General features: G+C 38.3%; 2 protein-coding genes across 3 annotated transcripts; both read left to right on the top strand.

Moving 5' to 3' along the window:
* The first annotated feature begins 2,588 nt into the window (after window positions 1-2,588).
* LOC140184856 (uncharacterized) lies at window positions 2,589-13,342 on the top strand. Its single transcript, XM_072238045.1, has 4 exons — window positions 2,589-2,658; window positions 11,230-11,477; window positions 12,224-12,691; window positions 12,764-13,342. The coding sequence occupies exons 1-4, from the start codon at window positions 2,589-2,591 to the stop codon at window positions 13,340-13,342; spliced, it is 1,365 nt and encodes a 454-aa protein (XP_072094146.1).
* A 4,000-nt stretch (window positions 13,343-17,342) lies between these two features.
* LOC112801024 (uncharacterized) lies at window positions 17,343-20,334 on the top strand. 2 transcript variants are annotated; one of them, XM_025843527.3, is made up of 11 exons: window positions 17,343-17,565; window positions 17,681-17,794; window positions 17,886-18,004; window positions 18,097-18,143; window positions 18,233-18,333; window positions 18,765-18,852; window positions 18,964-19,072; window positions 19,173-19,344; window positions 19,471-19,542; window positions 19,699-19,812; window positions 19,912-20,334. In XM_025843527.3, the coding sequence occupies exons 1-11, from the start codon at window positions 17,461-17,463 to the stop codon at window positions 20,002-20,004; spliced, it is 1,134 nt and encodes a 377-aa protein (XP_025699312.1). In that variant the 5' UTR covers window positions 17,343-17,460; the 3' UTR covers window positions 20,005-20,334. The 2 variants fall into 2 exon arrangements, with proteins under 2 accessions (XP_025699312.1, XP_025699314.1); XM_025843529.3 differs by having other exon boundaries at window positions 19,699-19,785.
* Window positions 20,335-20,673: the final 339 nt, after the last annotated feature.

The raw sequence follows: 20,673 nt of genomic DNA on the forward strand, positions 1-20,673 counted from the left end.
AGCTACAGAACTCCAAATGGCGCGCTCTCAATGGCGTTGGAAAGTAGACATCCATAGCTTTCCATCAATATATAATAGTCCATACTTTATTCGGGAATTGACGACGTAAACTGGTGCTCAACGCCAGTTCTATGCTGCTGTCTGGAGTAAAACGCCAGAAACACGTCACGACCCGGAGTTGAACGCCCAAAACATGTTACAACTTGGCGTTCAACTCCAAAAGAAGCTTCAACTCGTGGATAGATCGAGCTCAGCTCAAACACACACCAAGTGGGCCCCGGAAGTGGATTTATGCATCAATTACTTACTCATGTAAACCCTAGTAGCTAGTCTAGTATAAATAGGATAATTTACTATTGTATTAGACATCTTTGGTCTCAGTTTTATTTTATTCTTCATCTGAGGAGACTATTGATCACGTTTTGGGGGGTTGGCCATTCGGCCATACCTGAACCTTTCAATTATGTATTTTCAACGGTGGAGTTTCTACACACCATAGATTAAGAGTGTGGAGCTCTGCTGTACCTCAAGTTTTAATGCAATTACTACTATTTCCTATTCAATTCTCTTTATTCCTATTCTAAGATATTCGTTGCACTTCAACTTGATGAATGTGATGATCCATGACACTCATCATCATTCTCACCTATGAACTCGTGTGATTGACAACCACTTCCGTTCTACCTTAGGCCGGGCGTGTATCTCTTAGATTCCTTAAACAGAATCTTCGTGGTATAAGCTAGATCGATGGCGGCATTCATGAGAATCCGAAAAGTCTAAACCTTGTCTGTGGTATTCCGAGTAGGATTCTGGGATTGAATGACTGTGACGAGCTTCAAACTCCTGAAGGCTGGGCGTTAGTGACAGACGCAAAAGAATCAAGGGATTCTACTCCAACCTGATTGAAAACCGACAGATGATTAGCCGTGCTGTGACAGAGCATTTGGACCTTTTTCACTGAGAAGATGGGATGTAGCCATTGACAACGGCGATGCCTACATACAGCTTGTCATAGGAAGGAATGATAGAATTGGAAGGAAGAAGTAGGAAAGTAGAAAAAGAAAGGGCACAGTATCTCCATACGCCTATCTGAAATTCTCACCATTAATTTACATAAGTATTTCAATCCTATTTTAATTATCTTTATTTTATGTTTATTATTTATTAATATTCGAAAATCCATAATCAATTATTAGCCGCCTGACTGAGATTTACAAGATGACCATAGCTTGCTTCATACCAACAATCTCTGTGGGATCGACCCTTACTCACTAAGGTTTATTACTTGGACGACCCAGTACACTTGCTGGTTAGTGGTACGAAATCACTTTAAGATTTTGAGATTGGGATTAGAATTTCGTGCACCACACTCGCTCCACCATAATCATACTCGTGCTAAAGGTCGTGTCTCAAAAATCCCTCTTCCTCTTGCGGGTATTCATTCAAATCGAACAACTCGGTACGTGGTGGTGCGAAAGGACAGTAAGGATCTACATGATCCGGTGATCGATTCATCGAGAAGTCACTAGCATGACCTGATGTGGCGCGACGACCAACAGACTTCTCAGATGCACCAGGCCCTTGCTTCTCTGGCATCAAAAATAGATAATCTGTGTCTCTTAGGACTTGAGAGAAGCTGATGGAATCAATTCCAGCCAACTGACTGAATTGACCATCGACTAGAATTACCATTTGTGGTATGTAAGGTTCTGCTACCTAATGTGGTTGTGGTTCTAGTATGTACAGTTGTTACTGCTCATATGCCGAACACTGCTGTTGTTGCTCATATATCGGAAATTGTTGTTGGCCGTAGGCCTGTGCCTGAAATTGCTGGGCATATGCCGGGGCCTGAAAGTAGTGCTCATATGCCAGAACTTAGATAATAATTAGTAATAGTTAATAATAATTAATCAACCTGAATAATAATAATTAATAACAGGATCAATAATTATTAATAACGGTAACATTAATGATAATAAACCTTAATGATACCTAAAACCCTTGGTCATAGCCCGGTGCCTGATACTAGTACTCATGACCTGACATCTAAAACTGCTGCTCATGAGGGAGAACTTGCTGCTGAGGGCCAACTGGTTCTTCCTATTATTCCTGTGATTCATTCGCGTCGACCTCTTCACCTGCAACTCTATTTGACTGTTGTAGGTTATGCCCGTACTGTTGTGTGTACCACTCGTAGTACACCGAGAGAGGATGAAAGTCGACAATCTCGTCCCCTAGCTGCAGTGTGTTATAGCGGCTAGATATCCACAAGTTAACCCATTAACTATTCCTATCTCTCCAGTCATGGTTCTGTAGACCTGTCAACCACTTCCAATGATCACGACCAATCTTGAATGCCAGGTCTGGTGGAAGTTGTTGCAGCTCAAACTGTTGTCTAACTCGGTCTGCCGGGTGCCACTCTATACCCTCAAATGATACTAATGGCGACTTTGTGGAGCACATAAACAAATTTACTGCGAGGTAGTCCAGAACCCTTACTCCCATATACGGCCGCCATATAAACTACACATTAGTAACCACGAGACCGATTAGTAAAATTATTATTCTAAATAAGAAGTCTAACATAAATGGTTAAAACTTACATCGTTGACTCCCATGTCATCGAGTCCTTGCCTAAAATGCGCCGTAGACTTCCGTGTATATATTGTATACCGGCGCCAATGACTCCACCTAAACTAGATTAGAATTATTGCAACAACAACAACAACAACAACAACAACAACAACAACAACAACAACAACAACAACAATAACAATAACAACAAAAATAATAACAACAACAATAACAACAACAACAACAACAACAATAATAATAATAATAATAATAATAATAATAATAATAATAATAATAATAATAATAATAATAATAATAATAACAGTAAAAAATAATATCGTCGCGCAAGTGGAACACCAACATCGACGGGTAGATCGTGAGGAATAAGTGCCAGGAACAGCATACGGTCCCATGCCCAAACAAAAAGTAGTATGAGTGACCCATCCATCTCTTTACAGTTGTATCGTGATGCATGACACAACAATCTGTATAGATGTGCCAGATTGGCTGCCCTCCAACTGTATAGTATAATTCAGTGAAAATCTCGAAGTAGAGGTAGAAACTTTGAGTTTAATGAAGTGGTAGACTTATCCATAAACACAACCGTTCTGAACATCCAGAAAATGTGAGCCTGAATGTACCGCTCAATGGACTCCTGCGTGTCACACCGTTCGGTGTCTCTACACCGCCGGACCTACCCAAGATTTACCTTACCCAAGACGTGATCGTGCGGACCGGGATCCCGACCAAAAGAAGCGATGTAATTCTCTACCAAATGAAAAAGAAAAATGATAATTATTAATATCACTTCATAATTATAATTAATGTTAACAATAACATTAATAAATATTAATACTTTTCTTAAAAATTATCACAATAATAATGATAATAATAAATTCTTAATAATAACAATATAATAATAATATAATAATAATAACAATAATATTCATAGTTGATAATTAACAGTATAATAACAACAACAACAATAATAACGACGACGACATTACTCACGATGATAATAATAATAATAATAATAATAATAATAATAATAAAGTTTTTAAAAATAATTGTCTGTTAATAATATATTAATAATAACAGTTATTATTATATTAAAAAATATTAATAAACCAGAAGCATTATCAACTAAAGCATCAATTGAGAGTAAAGGGTGTGTATTTTTAGGACAAACTTTGTTTAAATCAATAAAATCAACACACACGTTATTTACCATTATGTTTCTTTACCATAACTACATTATCTAACCAAGTAGTAAATTTGATCTCGCGTATAAAGTAGGCATTAATAAATTTTTTGGTTTCCTCTAAAGATGCTTGTCATTTATCAGCACCAAGATTACGCATTTTCTGAGCTATAGGTTTGACGGAAGGATTCAAAGCCAACTTATGACAAATAACATATGGATATATGCTAGGCATATTTACAGTAGTCCAATCAAACAAATTGACATTTTTTTAAAAAAACTGTCCGAACTTATCTTTCTCATTTTCCTACAAAATTGCCCCTACATAAGTAAATTTATTTGGATAATTAGTTAAGGATAATTTCTGTAATTCTTCCATTGGAGTTGATTTTCTTGCAATTCGGCCCTTGGATCTAACTCGGCTAATTGTGAAAGATCAACCGAGTTATGAACTGCATTGATGTGTGAATCTATAGCTCGACTTGAATATATGTTCTAAAATTAGCATTGTAGCAGTGCCAAGCTTCATGGTGATCACTTTGAATAGAAGCAATAACATCATTTTGCACATGAAACTTAACACTAAGGAATTGTAAAAATTATGACACCAAATTGATTTAAGAAATGATGACCAAGTATTAAATTATAAGGGCTATAACAGTCAATAATAAGATATTGAATATTCAAAGTTTTAGCTAAAAGATGCTCACCCAGTGTGGTTTGTAACCACAAAGATTTTAAAATAGGAACACACTCACTTCAGAAGCCCACTAAGTTGAAAAAGAAGAAGGTCGTAAGATGTGATTGCTTAATTTTATCTTCTGAATTATAAAATAAAAAAGAACATCTACATTGTTTTCAGGATCTAAAATGACTTTACGAACAATCAAATCCCCTAGTTGTATATATAGGGCTTGTTTGGATGCCATTTTCAGAAAAGATCTTTTTTAATGATATTTTTTTTAAAAATCTTTTACAAAAATAAAAATTAACTTTATGTTTGGATATCTCATGTAAAAAGATTTTTTTATCTATCAATTATGTTTGGGTAAAATAAGATAAAAATACTATTTTGTTTATTTATTATGTGAAAAACATCTTTTTTTAAGAAAAAAAGTTCTTTTAAAAAATATAAATTGTAGCTTCTCAAAAAAGATATTTTTTATTTTATTTTTCTAGTGTTTTTACTTTGACTATTAGAAATTTACCAAACATACTAAAAAATGATCTTTTTTCATTGAAACTTTTTTTTTATCGATTTAATAGCGCCCAACCAAACATATATTACCACTCAATCATATAAATTGGTTGTTGTTGTTGTTGTTTGGAAATTAGATGGTTTGAATACCATTTCCAAAACAGTAGGGGGAGTTGAGTGAAACTACTAGCTCCTTCTACCGAAAGCATAGCTCGGTATGTTCGCTTTTAAGCAGAATTGATGATACCTCCACCAGCAAACTTCCAGATATACAATTAATGATGCCACGAGATTCACCAAGTTGAATGATGACACTTTTATCTTTATCTCGAGAATCATGTGCTGCTGAAGAATGGTCAGTGGAATGTCCTGTGCACCTTTGAATATGGCCACCGATGTACTTATCCATATGACCTTGTTGAAGATGCAGCAAATTGATCTTCAAAAAGCTTAAATAATTTTTGAAAACATGAAACAGATTGTGCAGATAAAGAAGAAAATCAATCAAGTGTAAGACCATCTAAAAAGGTAAGAAAACAACAACATAAAATAATATTAGAAGCACCGTTCACTAGCATTGTGGAACAAAATTTTTTGACGTGCTTTTTGGATCGTCCAGACCACCATGAGGGGTTAACGTCATTGGTAAATCAAAGTTTCTAGGAAATTGAAAATTCATGACATCTACAGTAAATGGTTCAGCTATGTTTACTAAGTCTACTTGATTTGCTGGCTGATCTCCCCCCTGCTCTGAGTTTCAGAAATATGGTTGGATCAGGTTCAATTTCTTTTTCTTCATCTGATTGTTCCTCCTCTTCTTGATTATTATTGTTGTGAGTTATTCGAGCATTGGTAAACTTGGCTATCTGATTGCCATTCTTTGATCTTTTGTTGTCATGCGCTGATTAATCTGTTATAATTCTATTACCATCCTAAGAAGTTCAGAGGTGTTGGAGGAAGTTAATCAGCCATGGTTGCACGCTAATTGGAGCTCAAAGTAAGTTTAAATCCTCGGCTTCATGGTGAACGCCAATTATTCTTGTGTGACCTGACTTTGATATAGCCTGTCCCCAAGCGACCGTCTTCTAGTTAGTCTCCAAATGGGATGAGTTATACATCGGTTACAAAAAGAATAAAGAGAGTGAATACTTGCAAAAAGCACTTTAACGCTCAAATTAGTATGTAAATAATGAACTCTTCTCAAAAAAGTAATCTTAGACCAGTGTCTTATTTTTTTTAGGCTTACTCTTTTTTATAATTGGAGTATATATCACTACATGTTATTAGTTAAAATCTCGCTGATAATAACAAATAAAAATATATAGAACGTTTTATATGATATTGATATTAATGTCTGATCTATAACGTACAAAACCAAATTATAATATATAATCAATTTATAACGGTTATATCAAATTTATTATTTTTTTTTTGCACTTTGTTATCCAATATCTGGATTTTAAGTCTTTAAAATTTTGTAAAGATTTAGGCTACAAACAAATACTTTGAAATTTTATAAAATGTTATTCGTTATAATTTGGTGTACCAGTGTAATATTTATTTACATGCTGATATGATGATTGCAAAACTTTTTTTTTATTCTACTTCATTCTATATCTGTCTTTAATACACTTCGTTAACTAATACTCATAAAAAGAATTGATCCTAATTTCAAAATTTAAATCTTAAACCTTAAATAACAGTCAAAACTGTATTTTGCAAGAAATCAGAAAAGTCAGTAAAACAAATTGTAAAATTTTGACATAAGTGAGCCCTGTTTTGGATTGAAATTAAAGTTTATAAACACCAAAAATAATTTTCAGAGTTTAATTCACACCGAAAATGGACCAGGAGTAGTCCAGCCTTGCAGGACCTGTGTACTAATCTAATTATTGGAAACCTACACAAATAGTACTACTCCTGTGGTAGACATAACTAGATATGTTGAAATTTGAAAACCAATAATATTTAAGAGATAATAAAAGATTAGTACAAATAGCTTAAATTTATTTTATTTAAACTATTTCAAATGTATTATTATATATTACGAAAGACTTCATGCATGAATTTTGTTTTACTCTTCATATTACCGCTTTCTTTTTTACGAAAACAGAAATATAGAGACTTAAACAAATTAAAAATTTATTATTTATTATTAACAATAAAATTTACTCTTGTATATATGAATTGTTTGGTCCAGTCTATATTAGTCGAAATAGAATCTGAGAGGATTGTGCCCACAGAAATTTATACCCTTATCGATCTCTTCTTACTTTATTTGCATCCATCCATTGTTGTGGGACATGCAACACTACACTGTACTGTACACTACACTGTTGAATAGGTCAAGTTCATCTGCTTTTGTCCTTTAGGAACTTAATTTTGGAAGATGGGGCTGTTGTTGATGAGTGCTAAGGTTAGGAAATTTAATTGGCTATTTTTATTCACCTACATGAATGGTTTTTACATCGAAAATATTTGGAAATTATTACTTTTCCAATAATTAATCAATAATTTGTCTTCATCTCTATTTTTTTTTCCAAAAAAGTTCTCTTTTTAAATTATTTTTGTATCTAGCATGCTTTCATGTAAATGCCTCTTCTCAAATAGAAGCCTAAGCAATATTCAAACAACAGTGTTACATGTAAAGTAAATAATTTTGTTTTGGACTAGTAGTTTGACAATAATAATTTATACCTATATTTACAGATATTTTATATACATAAAGCATATAATTTACATATATAAGTGAATATAATTTGTATCTACAATGCCATGAAATTATCTTTAGCATTTTGAAAGATGAAAAGTAAAATCCAAATTAGTTTTCCATGAATTTTAAGTTAGATACTTTGGTCTTTTAATAAACTTTTATTATTCTAAAAGTCTCTAAGAATTACTTCGATCAGGCATATTAATTTTTTTTGTTGCTTTCAATAAAATTTTTAATATACATGTTAGAGAAATAACTCTTAAAAAAATTTATTATGAGTCGAATTATTAGGTTTTCAAAAAATATCATTATAAAATAAATTAATTACTTTAGGTCTCAAAGGCTTTTAGAATAACAAAAATTTTTAAAGATCAAAATATTTAATTTTAAATTTTTCTGAGATCAATTTAAATATTTACTGAGCAATGATTAATCTGTTGAATCCATTGAGAAAAATCTAAACAATTAGATAAATACACATGTTTCTATCTAACTTTAGGTTTAAGATATACATATTTATAAAAGGAAAAGTCTAGGGGCCAGCAGTTTTATTGAATGTTGGCCAACATGTAATCAGCAGAAGAAGGAGAGCCATTGGATGAAATTTCACACCAATCTCACACCATCAAATCATCATTGATGGTTAATTGATGGCTAACAATCACAAAAATTGCTGGCCCCTAGCATTGCTCTTTATAAAAATTTTAATGCTTATATAAATATATACATTATCATTGCAAAAATAATGTCTTTCACATATCAATCACAAGAATCAAACTCAAGCTTTTATAAAATTTGAAGTTGTTCATTGTTAACTATCTCAATTATGTTTGGCAGTAAATTAGCTAATGAGAAAGTATAGGTATCATAACTCCTCGACAACCTATATCTATGCTATACTACATTAATTGAATACATATTATGCCCGACCAACCGAACCTACTATTTGGATTAGACCCGATCAATAATTTCTACTTTCAAATATTCAATAGAATCATGCATGGACTCTTATATGCTATATATATATATACATATATATATATATATATATATATATATATATATATATATATATAATAACAATTAGCAACACTATTACCTTTTGTAAAGTGGTCTAAAGGGAGGGGGAAAAACAAAAGAATTTCCACCGAATACTTTTTTTTTTTTATTTGTTCACTCAAGATTTGGCATCTCCTTTATTTTTCCCCTCAATATATTGAGTGTGATATATATGGGGTATCTTTTTATTATTTGCTTGCACTAGTACTATAGCATTATGAACTTTGGATCTCACTTTACCAAAGAGGTAATCAAAGCATTTTATTTTGTTTGGAACGTAAAATCAGAGTAAGAAAAGAACAAGAAAGAAAGGGAGAAAAAAGTTGGTGCATCGTTTCATCTTTTCAAACAGCAAAAAAGAGATACGGGACACAGAAGGTGGGAATTCAAGGATATGCCTGCTATAATATATTAAAACAGAAACACCCAATGTTTACTAGGATTAGGAATATAAATGGACCACTAAATGAACTTTCGTAAAATGGAATGGTTTAAAGTATTCTGTTTAATAAAGTTATGATAAGGGCGGCCAGGAACTTAGTTGAAACAAAACACAAATATATGTACATAAGAAAACCTCTATTCTTTTTATTTTTGGGCCGGGTAATGATATAAACCTCTATTTATTTATTTATTCATTAATTTTTGGCCTTCAAGGAGGAACGAAATGGTTTAAATATTTTTGGTTCGATTCAGTCTAGTTTCAGGATATGCAGACATGTGCTCGGGCGAGCTTGCGAGGCATGGTGCTCTTAGTAATTTCCATTATAGTAAGGTGCTTCAACCGAATGACATCCTACCCATTTTATTTGGTGTATACATAATATGGTTGGTATATTTTATAGAAAAAATGTTTGATAAATTTCTTTGATAGTTTTTCACATTCATCGTGTTTGGAACAAAAATTTTTGTAATATTACTGCTAAGAATTTTGAGTTATAATTTATATTGACCCAAATGTTTACTAACATTGGTTAACTTACTCCAACCATTTTAACGATTGAACGTTTAGGAGCTACTCAAATAAAGACGTTTAAAATATTTTTTTAAAAATATTTTTTAGTAATTAAAATTTAATATATATAATCGATTGAATTATATTATTTTTGTCAAAATTAGAGATAAATTGATTTGGGTGAAAAATTGGTAAATTAAATATTAAATTGGTCTAAATTAATTTTTTTAAAAAATGACTACAATAACTCTATTATAGAAAATGATTAAAATACTTCTATTATATATATATATATATATATATATATATATATATATATATTTTAAATTTTGAGAATTCTAAATTCTAATTCTATGACGGTAAAAAAAGAAGAAAAAGATTAGAATTTAGAGTTTTCAAAATTTATATATAATAATAATAAAAATAAAAGTATTTTAGTCATTTTTTATAATAGAGATATTGTAGTCATTAAAAAAAAGATTAATTTAGATTGGTTTAAGGAGTAATTCACTGATTTTTTGACCAAATTAATTTATTTGATCTAATTTTGACAAAAATAACATGATTTAATCAATTATATATCTTAAACGTTTTCGACTTTTCATGAGTAGAATATCATCTAAAATTTTAGGGCAAAAAACCAGTATAAGCCAATGCCATCTCAAATTGACGTATATAAGCCAAACTGAAAATCGTTTCAATAATGCGCAGGATCTTGTATATATATAATTCGAACCGATATGGTTCGAACTGCAAATGAGAGTAGTTCGAACCGGTGTAGTTCGAATTACACCTGAATTTTCTTCATAAATCGAACCAGGTCGGTTCGAACCTTGAGTGCACATAATTCGAACCAGGGAGGTTCGAATTATAGAGAGAGAGTCTGGCCTTAGTAATTCGAACCGGGCTGGTTCGAATTACACAAACCTTAGTTCGAACCGGGCCGGTTCGAATTAGTTGGAGAGAGACCTCTATATAACCGTTCTAAACGTGAGTTGGTCTCATTAGATGGAGTAAGATGGCTAGTGATGAGAGTTTTGTTGTTCTGGTTCACCACAGAGGATCCATTAAGAGGAAAACTCGTTCCGGAGTGAAGTTCACAGATAAGGATCCTCTCTGTATTGTCGTGAATCCAACGACAAGGTATGATGACCTTGTTAGATCTGTGCTGATGAAACTTGGCCTGGAAGGTGCGAAGCGGGTTAAGAAGTTTTTCTATCGCATTCCAGTCACGATCCTGCACGATACGGTGAAGTATGATTGTCTCACGATTGGTAGTGATGAGGACCTGCAAGTCATGTTTCTTTGTCGGAGGCAGTTTCCGTAGGTGAGGACACCAGAATTGCTGGCAAAGCTGGTTGATGTGGTATCTAGCTCAGGAGGTTCGAACTGGAATACCACCAATGTAGCCACGGCAGCTGGTTCCAGTTCCAGGGCTGTGGTGGCTTCTTCCTCCGTCCTAGTGTACGAGCCAGCGGTCTAACTTGTCGCCTCCCTGTCTTTTGCTGTTGATCTGAATGACGGCGTAGGCGACGAGGTAGGATCCTTTGATATTCTGCCGAACGCCTTACAGGACGTTCCACCGGTTGGCGTCGGAGACGGAGTCTTGGGTGATGCAGAGGAGGACGACGTCGAGCTGGATACGATTGAGGATGACAGCGGCGACGAGGTTGGAGCGACTGGGCCTGCATTGCCGGGCGGTGGTTCTAGCTCTGACACACAACAGTATCCACCACATTTTTCCTCATTGGACCTGGACGCCATGAGGCATGAGGGGGTTTTAGGGCACGCTGTTGGATTTGGAGCTAGAGATGCGGAAGGCACTGCTGGTCTGACAGAGTTCCAGGTTGGTCAGCAATTCCAGGATAAAGATGAGGCCCTATTAAGTGTGAAGACTTACAGCATCCGGCGAGGGGTACAGTACAAGGTGGTGGAGTCCGATCACCGCCGGTATGTGGGCAAGTGTTCCGAGTTTGGGAATGGGTGCACATGGTTGATTCGACTGAGTCTCCGAAAGCGCAAGGGCATTTGGGAGGTCAAACGGTACAATGGACCTCACACTTGCCTGGCCACATCCATCTCCAGTGACCACAGGAGTTTGGATTATCATGTGATTTCAGCGTTCATTATGCCAATGGTTAGGGCTGACGCATCCGTGAGCATAAAGGTGCTCCTGAACGCCACGGCAGCTCACTTTGGTTTTAGGCCGACTTACCGGAGGGTTTGGATGGCAAAGCAGAAGGCTATTGCCCTCATCTACGGTGACTGGGATGAGTCATACAACGACATACCTAGGTGGGTGTTGGGTGTCCAGCTGACGATGCCTGGTAGTGTTGCGGTCCTTAAGACGAGCCCGGTTTAGTTGGAGGACACGTGGACGAGTCTCAAGCGTACTTCCACAGACTTTTTTGGACTTTCCCGCCGTGCATCGAGGCATTCCGTCATTGCAAGCCGCTAGTCAGCATTGACGGCACACATCTGTATGGGAAGTATGGGGGAACGTTGCTCATCGCGATTGCACAGGACGGGAACTCCAACATTCTACCTGTCGCATTCGCACTAGTAGAGGGTGAGAATGCGGAGTCCTGGACATTCTTTCTCTCGCACCTTCGACAGCACGTGACCCCGCAGCCCAGTCTGCTGGTTATATCGAACAGGCACAACGGCATCAAGGTTGCGCTTGAGGCCCCTGACGGAGGTTGGTTACCGCCATCTGCGTACCGTGCATTCTGCATACGACACGTAGCGGCTAATTTTGCCCTTACCTTCAAGGGAAAAGACGCTAGGAGGCTTCTAGTGAATGCGGCGTATGCGAAGACCGAGGTTGAATTTGATTATTGGTTTGATATTCTGCGATTTGAAGATCCGGCGATGTGTGAGTGGGCGAATCGGATTGATTACTCCTTGTGGACTCAGCATCGTGATGAGGGGCGGAGATTCGGTCACATGATGACGAACATCTCCGAGTGTGTGAACTCAATCCTCAAGGGGGTCAGAAATCTCCCTGTAGCATCCCTGGTGAAGGCAACATATGGTAGGCTTGCGGAACTCTTTGTTCGCAAGGGGAGAGAGGCTGAGGCCCAGATGGGAACCGAACAACAATTCAGTCAACATTTGGTGAAGTGTATTAAGGCCAACTTGAAGACGGCCAGGTGTTTCACGGTCACGTTGTATGACTGGGATAACTCCGAGTTCACCGTAGCAGAGACCACTCCGACTGGTTCTTTCTCCTTGGGTACTTACAGAGTATCACTTGCCTCTCGGACATGTGACTGCGGGTACTTCCAGGCTCTTCATTTCCCGTGTCAGCACGCACTTGCATGCTGTGCCTACTCACGGGTCACCTGGACCTCTTACGTTCACAGCGTCTATCAGATTAGCTCGGTGTTCAGTGTGTATCGGATGGGATTCACACTTCCGATCCCGGAGGGCTTCTGGCCACCTTACGACGGGCCCACGGTGATTTCGGACCCTAACAAGAGGCGTGCGAGAGAGGGTCGTCCTATATCCACTAGGATACGGACGAATATGGACGAGACAGATCCGAATCGGCCAAAGAGGTGCGGCCTATGTCGCCAACCCGGACACTCACGACGTAGTTGCCCACAGGTTGGAGGATCGTCTCAAACAGGGCGCCATTAGTGGGCATGTTGTTAGTGTTAGTATTATTTACATTTAAGTTTTCCTGTTAGATGCAATGTTTGAGCACGTATGTAACTGGTTGATCTTTATACATTGTACTTTGATTGTTGCAAGTAGTAATGAATATGTTTTCTTTCATTATGAGTACTGCTACATGTTCCGTAGATGCAAAATTTAATAAGTAAAAATAAACACTAAACTGTTTCATGATTCAATGATTCTAAATAGTCAATGTCCCACAACACAAATAACAAATAACATAGGTAAACAGACTATAACATAACAAGAAAAGTACATATCACTATCATACATGATTGAACCTTAGGGAACATAATACATGAAACGTGAATCATCTAAACAGATGCGAGCCAGTACCACAGCGACGGGCTACCCGTGCCCTCTGACTTCGGCGGATAAACGGCTCCTCATCCTCGATGTCATCCCCATCCTCCTGTGGGGCAGGCTGTGCAGGTGGCGCAACATGCAGGGGTGCCGCCGACGGCCCTGTGACAGACTCTGATACAGCGGTGAAGGCGGATAGAGGGGTACCTCCGAGACAGAACTGGTGACCAGCGGATGAGGATGGAGGCTCATTCAGATCAACATCTAACGGGGCCTGTGTGCCTAAGGTCTGACCACCACTGCGGGGAGTCACGTCCCCCTGCATGATGGCGGTGATCTCCTCTAGGAAGCGTGGACTCCCGAAGTCCCCAACAAGCGTGTCTGACCCAATAAAGTCTGACCACTGTGATCCCGAGATGCGCCAAGGTGTACCCCCCTGCTCAGGCTGGTCATCGGCTAGCACACCAACGAAGTAATGTCCAAGAGGGCCCGATCCAAGTCCAGCGTCACATGTGTCAGCCCCGTCACCCATCCCTGTACCATACCACTCACCTCCATGACCGCCATCGTGTGTGCTAGTACCAGCAGCTGCAACAGCCCCTGAACCACCCCCGCCAACGTGCCCATGCTGATCGTCATCGTCGTCCCCATGGTCAGGCCACCTCCACTCACGCTGGCTCCGCCGTGTCCCCACACCCATCCTCCTCTCAACCCTACGCCTGTCCGGCACGTCCTCAGGACGATCCATGTCAGGAACTCACCCCGGACCCCGCTGTGAGGCCTCAACTGGAATCGGAGCTGCTCTCGGATCCCCCAGCTGCGTGTCTGGAGACAAGAACCTCTTCCCATGCTGACTCCACCACTCAAGGAACTCATGCGACGGTCCGGGGTCGGCAACAACGTCGAACCTCAGCACACTCTCCTGACGAGAGTCCCAGTGGAGATGCCACTTCTGCAAATAAGACGGGAACCATCGATCGCCGCCTCTCCTGTCCTTGGACATCAGAAAGTCGATGTTCAGGGCGGGATGTGGAGGGGGCTGTACCCCTCCAAACTGCGGAAGAACACGATCTATCTGATGCCACTCTATGCCAGCAAAGTAGATCAGCGCGGTCACAGAGCGCCACAACGCCATATGCCGAGGCTCCAAAACCTCTGGATGCACAACCTGAAGTACGTCGGGGCTACTATACGGCATCCATATAAACTGCACAAGGAACTCACCCTTGTCAGGGCAACTGTAGGACACAACTCGAAAAGTTTGATTATAAAAGGACACTTGTTAACTAGCATACTCACCTCCCTGTCCTGTAATCGGTCTATCCTGAGCCTCCACATCTGCACTCTAGGACCTTTCTCGCTCCCGGAAGGGTTGTAACCTGACCATCTGCACCATACACATGTGTTACATCTACTAAAATATGTGTTTAGATTATGCAATAGACTATTAATGAATACACATTTATGTATGTCAAATTGAAATAGAGAAGGCCTAGTATAGTACCTCGAGGCCAACGGCCAGCTAATCATCTCATATCGTGCAGGCCTAAACCCAGGAAAGCGCCAAAAGATCCAAGACTAAAGTAGTTGAAGCGGGCCCGCTAACTTGACAACATGTCTGTTCGCCACTCGGCACATGCACCGGTACAACTAAGCTAGTGCTGCAGAACCCCAGCTGTAGGTACCCAGCTCCTCCAGGCTCGCTACGTACGGAAGCCATCTGATGTGAATCCGGTTCCCGGACTTGTCCGCAAACAGCTGCGTGCCCAACAACATCATGATGTACGCACGGGCATATCGGCGCACATTGTCATCATCTGCATCCTCAGGGCACTCACCGAAAGTCTCCTGAAACCAGCTGCAGTTCACTGCGTACTTCTGAATCTGACTGGGAGGAGGTATAACTCCGAGCAACTCCTGGAACCAAACCCAGGCTGGACGGCCACCCTCGATGTATATATGGAACTCTGACAGGCACCCGCTCACGTAACGGCCGTCCACTGGCAAACCCAGCTGGTATGCCACGTCCTGGAGTGTGATCGTGCACTCTCCGAACGGCATATGAAACATGTGCGTCTCGGGACGCCATCGCTCCACGAATGCACTGACAAGGGCCTCGTCTAGCCGAAACCATCGGTCGTTCAACCTTGCAAGATGGTATAGACCTGCCATCTGCAAGTACGGAACGTATCTGTCATCAAGTCGCATGCCCTGCTGCCGCCGCATGCTCCTAATGCATCGCTGGGGCTGCGCATGAAATGAACCGCATAGTTAGAACCAGCTTAAAAACCAACCACAACCGTAAGCAGCACGATAAATCATCAACAAACCATTCTGCTAAATAAAACCGCATAACATTACATGAAAGATAAGCAACTGGAAAACAAACCCCATAGACCGCACAACTAAACCGCTAACATAAACCAGCTTAACGAGATCTACTAACAAGAAACAGCTTAACTAAACCGGTTTACATAAAAGAGCTAGCGTAAAACAACTACCATCAAACAAGTAAAACAAATCACCAACATAAAACCACTAACGAAAACCACCTACCCTAAACCACTAACATAAACCGCTTGCATAAACCACTCGCAAAAACCGCTAACATAAACCACCAACATAAACCACTAACAGAAACCACTAACTTAAACCACTAACATAAACCACTGTCCTAAACCACTAACATAAACCACTAACTTAAACCGCTAACTTAAACCACTAATATAAACCACCAACATAATCCCCTCACATAAACCACCTACATAAACCACTAACATAAACCACCATCTAACCCACATGCAAAACCACTAAGGCACAAATACCGCTAGAATCAAAAATATTTCCGTACTAACCTCCTCGTTGATGACCCTGGCTATATGAGCGACTCCGTCCAAGCGATATAACCGTGCCGGATCGTCCCCCATCAGTAGAGTATTCCGTTCAGGTCTTCCTCTGAGAGAATCTGGATCATTTTCTCTGAGATTTTGTGGGGTAGGGGGAGGAATAACAGTTCGAATGAGGGTGATTCAAACTCCTTATATAGCCGAATCACCCATAATTCGAACTACCTTGGTTCGATTTATGAAGGAGCACGCCAAGGGTAATTCGAACCAGCTTGGTTCGAATTACATACGTTGCACACTTGCCTATAGTTCGAACTAGCCTAGTTCGAATTACATTCAAAGTTCCTTTCCCCTAATTCGAGCCTTCCTGGTTCGATTTACTCACGTTTGTAGTTCGAATCACCCTGGTTCGAATTACATAAAAATAGCGTCTGGCTTATTGCTAAAACGATTTTCAATTTGGCGTATTTACGTTACACCCTTCTTGATGTGGCTTATTAGGATTTTTTGCCCAAAATTTTATGGATAAGAATAAGATCCAAATTCATTAGTTTGAACTTTGAATAGATCTTTTACTCTTTTAGATAAAAGAAAACAAATTTTTTTTATAATATATTTTATTTAAAAATTTTTTACTAATTAATAAATTAGTACATATAATTAAAAATAGTATTTAAACTCAAACATTTGTTTAAGCAAATAAATGAACTAATCAAATAATCAAGTAATCCGTTCAAGTTGTTTTTTTATTTTGTTTTTATCTTATCACTAAAAATCCGTTTATAGAAAATGATAATGGACTTTGCTCAACTAATCAATCTTGGTCTGAGATAACATAGAAATGGGCCCTAGTGGGCTTGGAGACTTGGGCTGGGCCACACACGCGATGCACATGAGCACCGATTGCAGAGAGAAACGTCGGAGGAGAAGATGGAGTGCGCCGCGAAGGGCAGCGGAAGAACGCGCTGCACCGGCGCCGCCACCAGGCCCTGCGCTCGCTGCGGAGCCGTCGCTTATTGCTCTCTCTCTCATCAGGTCCCTCTCTCTATCTCAATTTCTGATCCGCAGTTTTGAACATATTTTCGCTCGCTGAATAGTTCTGCGTTTCACAAATTTCTTCATATCTCTCCGTTTTTTCTTTGAACCCTAGATTGAACACTGGAGTAGCCACAAACATGAGTGTGATAGGTTAGAGCAACAGATGGAGAGTGTGCATTTACTCAATGATTTTCCTTTCACTTTCTCTCAAGAAGCTACAGTTCAGGTGATTTCTGATTCTAACAACCTTCAAAGAAAACATTGTTACCGTAAAGTGTTCATATATGCTTTTTATGCTAATTTAGCTTTTTCAACAGATTTTTTTGAAGCAGGAAACTAGGTGTTCTTTCTTGAGCAAGAGGGGAATCCATCAAAAGGGGATGTGGATGATCGAATGCCGTTGTGGCGAATCGTCTGCTTCATTTGATTGTTTACGGTTCTCTTGTTTCCTTCAAGCTTCATATTCTGAAATTATGGTGTATTTACTTGGCTTAGAACAAGCTGGTCTAAGGAGTTTAGTCTTGGCAGGTTAAACAACAGTTGGGATCTTCCAAGAAATTTGTATCCTTGTTATGGTAATACAATTGAAGCTTGTTTCTCCATTCCAAGTTCCTCATATGTATTAAATTGAAAAGAAAATAAAATCCAATATATAAATGTTTAGCACCCGAATCTCAAATTCCGGTGCAGTTGCATAGTTGGAGTGACTACTATAATTGGAGGTGCATTCCACTGGACTCACCTGCTGCTTTGCTGCTTCACTGGGTATGATTGTGTAGCCCCTTTTCTTTCTTTTTTTCTTTCTCAAAAGTGTCTATCTCATTTCACTGGGTATGATTATGTAACAATTAGGCTTTTTTAGTTTGTTTGTAACTAAAGAAGTACAAGAAGGGGAATGGACCTAATCTTTTGATGTAGTTAATGTTAGATGGAATGTGCAGGGCCTTTAAAACAATTTTCCCACTAGTGTTTGAAAATATTTAAAATAGAAAAGAATTTCTAATTTCACCTTGCAAATTATAAACTGGAACTTGCGGAATGTATTTGTTTTCTGTTGACTACTTAATAGAGCAGAAACCACCATTGAAAGTTTCCTCCTCTGATAAAATTAGAGATGTAAGAAGGATATAACCCACAATATCTTTGATAACTTTTTTATTTTTTATTTTTTAAATTGTATGCTTTGCCTGTTTCAGCCACTTACAATATATCATGCTGCTCAACTAGTTGGAATTGGAACCCTGAATCCTGAAGTCTGTGATAAGTTGTACCTACATTACCTTGGTATATAATTTCTTAAAAACTCCCCGTCTTTTCGAAGCATTCAAATTTAAATATGAATTCTTTTTTACACTACATATTCAAGCATTAATGATCAATTTTTTTTAATGGAAGGACCTGAGAAAGAATTGCTACAACTAGATGTATTTGGAGAACTACAGGCACTCTTCCCCGGCGTACATATTCATATTGAACTTGTTGGACCTGCAATTCCTCCACAAAGGTCTGATGCATTGCTGTAATCAGTAAATAGATGTTTCTATGAGCTGATACTCGACACTATTTGCTCTAACTATTTGTCCTTCATCCCTCCGAGTAAACAGGGATGGTGAGAAGATCAGCATTTCCAGGTATGCTTCTTCCAATGAAGACCAGAGTACCTGCAAATCAGCGAGTGAAAATGCCATTTTATCAACACAGAGTGGCATTACTTCGGCAGTAACATTGCAGCTGTGGCATGGACTCTATCACGACCGATATAGAGATATTGTTAAGGTATCTAATTTAATATTAGATAAGAACCAATATAAAACTAATGTTGAGAAATGCTTGTTCCTGAATTCTAATATGTTGCTGTACTTGAACACAATAAATTCCTCTTAATTAACATTATACTTGCAGGATTCCTCCCCTCATCTAGTGATTGCTCCAAATGGTGGCATTGCTGCCTATCCAAGTTGGTTACCTAGTATTGTATGTCATTACCATGTTCTTATCCTTTATTTTGGTGTTAGTTATAGGTTCTACCTTCCTCTTTATTATTGTACTTACTTAAAACAAACAACAATTAGGGTATATTCGAAGTGCGTTTTATGTTACTCCTTTTCTATTTTGGTGTCCAAATAACAGGAGTTAATTGAAAAACTAGATGTCCCAGCCGTTTTTACTGATTATTGTGAGGAAGCTTGTCATCTTGCAGCAAGTTGCATTGAGAATGTAATTAATCGCTCTTTTAGACTGCCTGTAAGCTTTTATTAGTTCTTTTTCTGCTTGTAATTGGTCTCTCTCTCTCTCTCTCTCTCACCCTGTCTTCTAATGAATTATTGTGAATTCTCCTTGTAGGTTCAGGTAAATCCTTTCAGGCAACCTATTGCTGTGGAAGATAGTGTGTTGTTGCTTCCCTGCTACTCAAATTGCTTTGTTTTTGGAATGTAAAGAGCCATCCTCTGAAATGATTGAGCTAATTTTCACTGATACTAACACCAAGATTGGCCTAACTTGTTGGAACTTTTGTGTACGTAGAGGTGCTGCCAGTTCGATGGTAGTGACCCGTTGAGGGATCATAGTTGGCAATCACCTCTTATCCATCTTGTCTTCCACATGCAACATTTCCATTGATTGCTAAAATTCAACCAACCTTCAGTCTAGTGGAAATGCTAATCATATGTTAATAAAATATACTTTGTTTTACAATAGAGACTCTGACTGCTGTTAATATTTTGTTACTACAATGAACAATGTTATACCCAGAGTTATTTGTGGCTATCTCAGTTTGTTAGTAACTTAGTATAGTCTTGCACTCTTCTTAGGTCATGTGTTCAAGTCACTTTTCGGACCCTCATTGTTCAAAAACGAGAGAGAGAGAGAGAGAGAGAGAGAGAGAGAGAAATAAAAGCATAAGGTATATATGATGAGAAGGGTAGAGAAATTAACCAAAGTGGTTTGGCTAATATAGTGCTTGTGAATTGTGATAGTGAAGTAGAGTAGTGGAGTCGCTATAATCTAGTGGCATGCCAGCAAATTGATATAAGTAGAGAAATTAAAATCAATCATAAATAGAGCAATTAATTATGAGATGGGGGTGTGCATATGTGTAAGCCTCTA

This window comes from Arachis hypogaea, chromosome 5, assembly GCF_003086295.3.
Source record: "Arachis hypogaea cultivar Tifrunner chromosome 5, arahy.Tifrunner.gnm2.J5K5, whole genome shotgun sequence".
Taxonomy (NCBI): Eukaryota; Viridiplantae; Streptophyta; class Magnoliopsida; order Fabales; family Fabaceae; genus Arachis; species Arachis hypogaea.

What these genes read in the sequence shown, in the direction of transcription:
- LOC140184856 (XM_072238045.1), top strand. Translation starts at nt 2,589, where the DNA reads ATGGTTAAAACTTACATCGTTGACTCCCATGTCATCGAGTCCTTGCCT. An exon ending in AATGCGCCGTAGACTTCCGT is followed by an intron (nt 2,659 to 11,229) that starts GTATATATTGTA and finishes ATGACGGCGTAG; the next exon opens with GCGACGAGGTAGGATCCTTT. An exon ending in ACGCCATGAGGCATGAGGGG is followed by an intron (nt 11,478 to 12,223) that starts GTTTTAGGGCAC and finishes GCGATTGCACAG; the next exon opens with GACGGGAACTCCAACATTCT.
- LOC112801024 (XM_025843527.3), top strand. Translation starts at nt 17,461, where the DNA reads ATGGAGTGCGCCGCGAAGGGCAGCGGAAGAACGCGCTGCACCGGCGCC. An exon ending in ATTGCTCTCTCTCTCATCAG is followed by an intron (nt 17,566 to 17,680) that starts GTCCCTCTCTCT and finishes TTTGAACCCTAG; the next exon opens with ATTGAACACTGGAGTAGCCA. An exon ending in AAATTTGTATCCTTGTTATG is followed by an intron (nt 18,144 to 18,232) that starts GTAATACAATTG and finishes ATAAATGTTTAG; the next exon opens with CACCCGAATCTCAAATTCCG.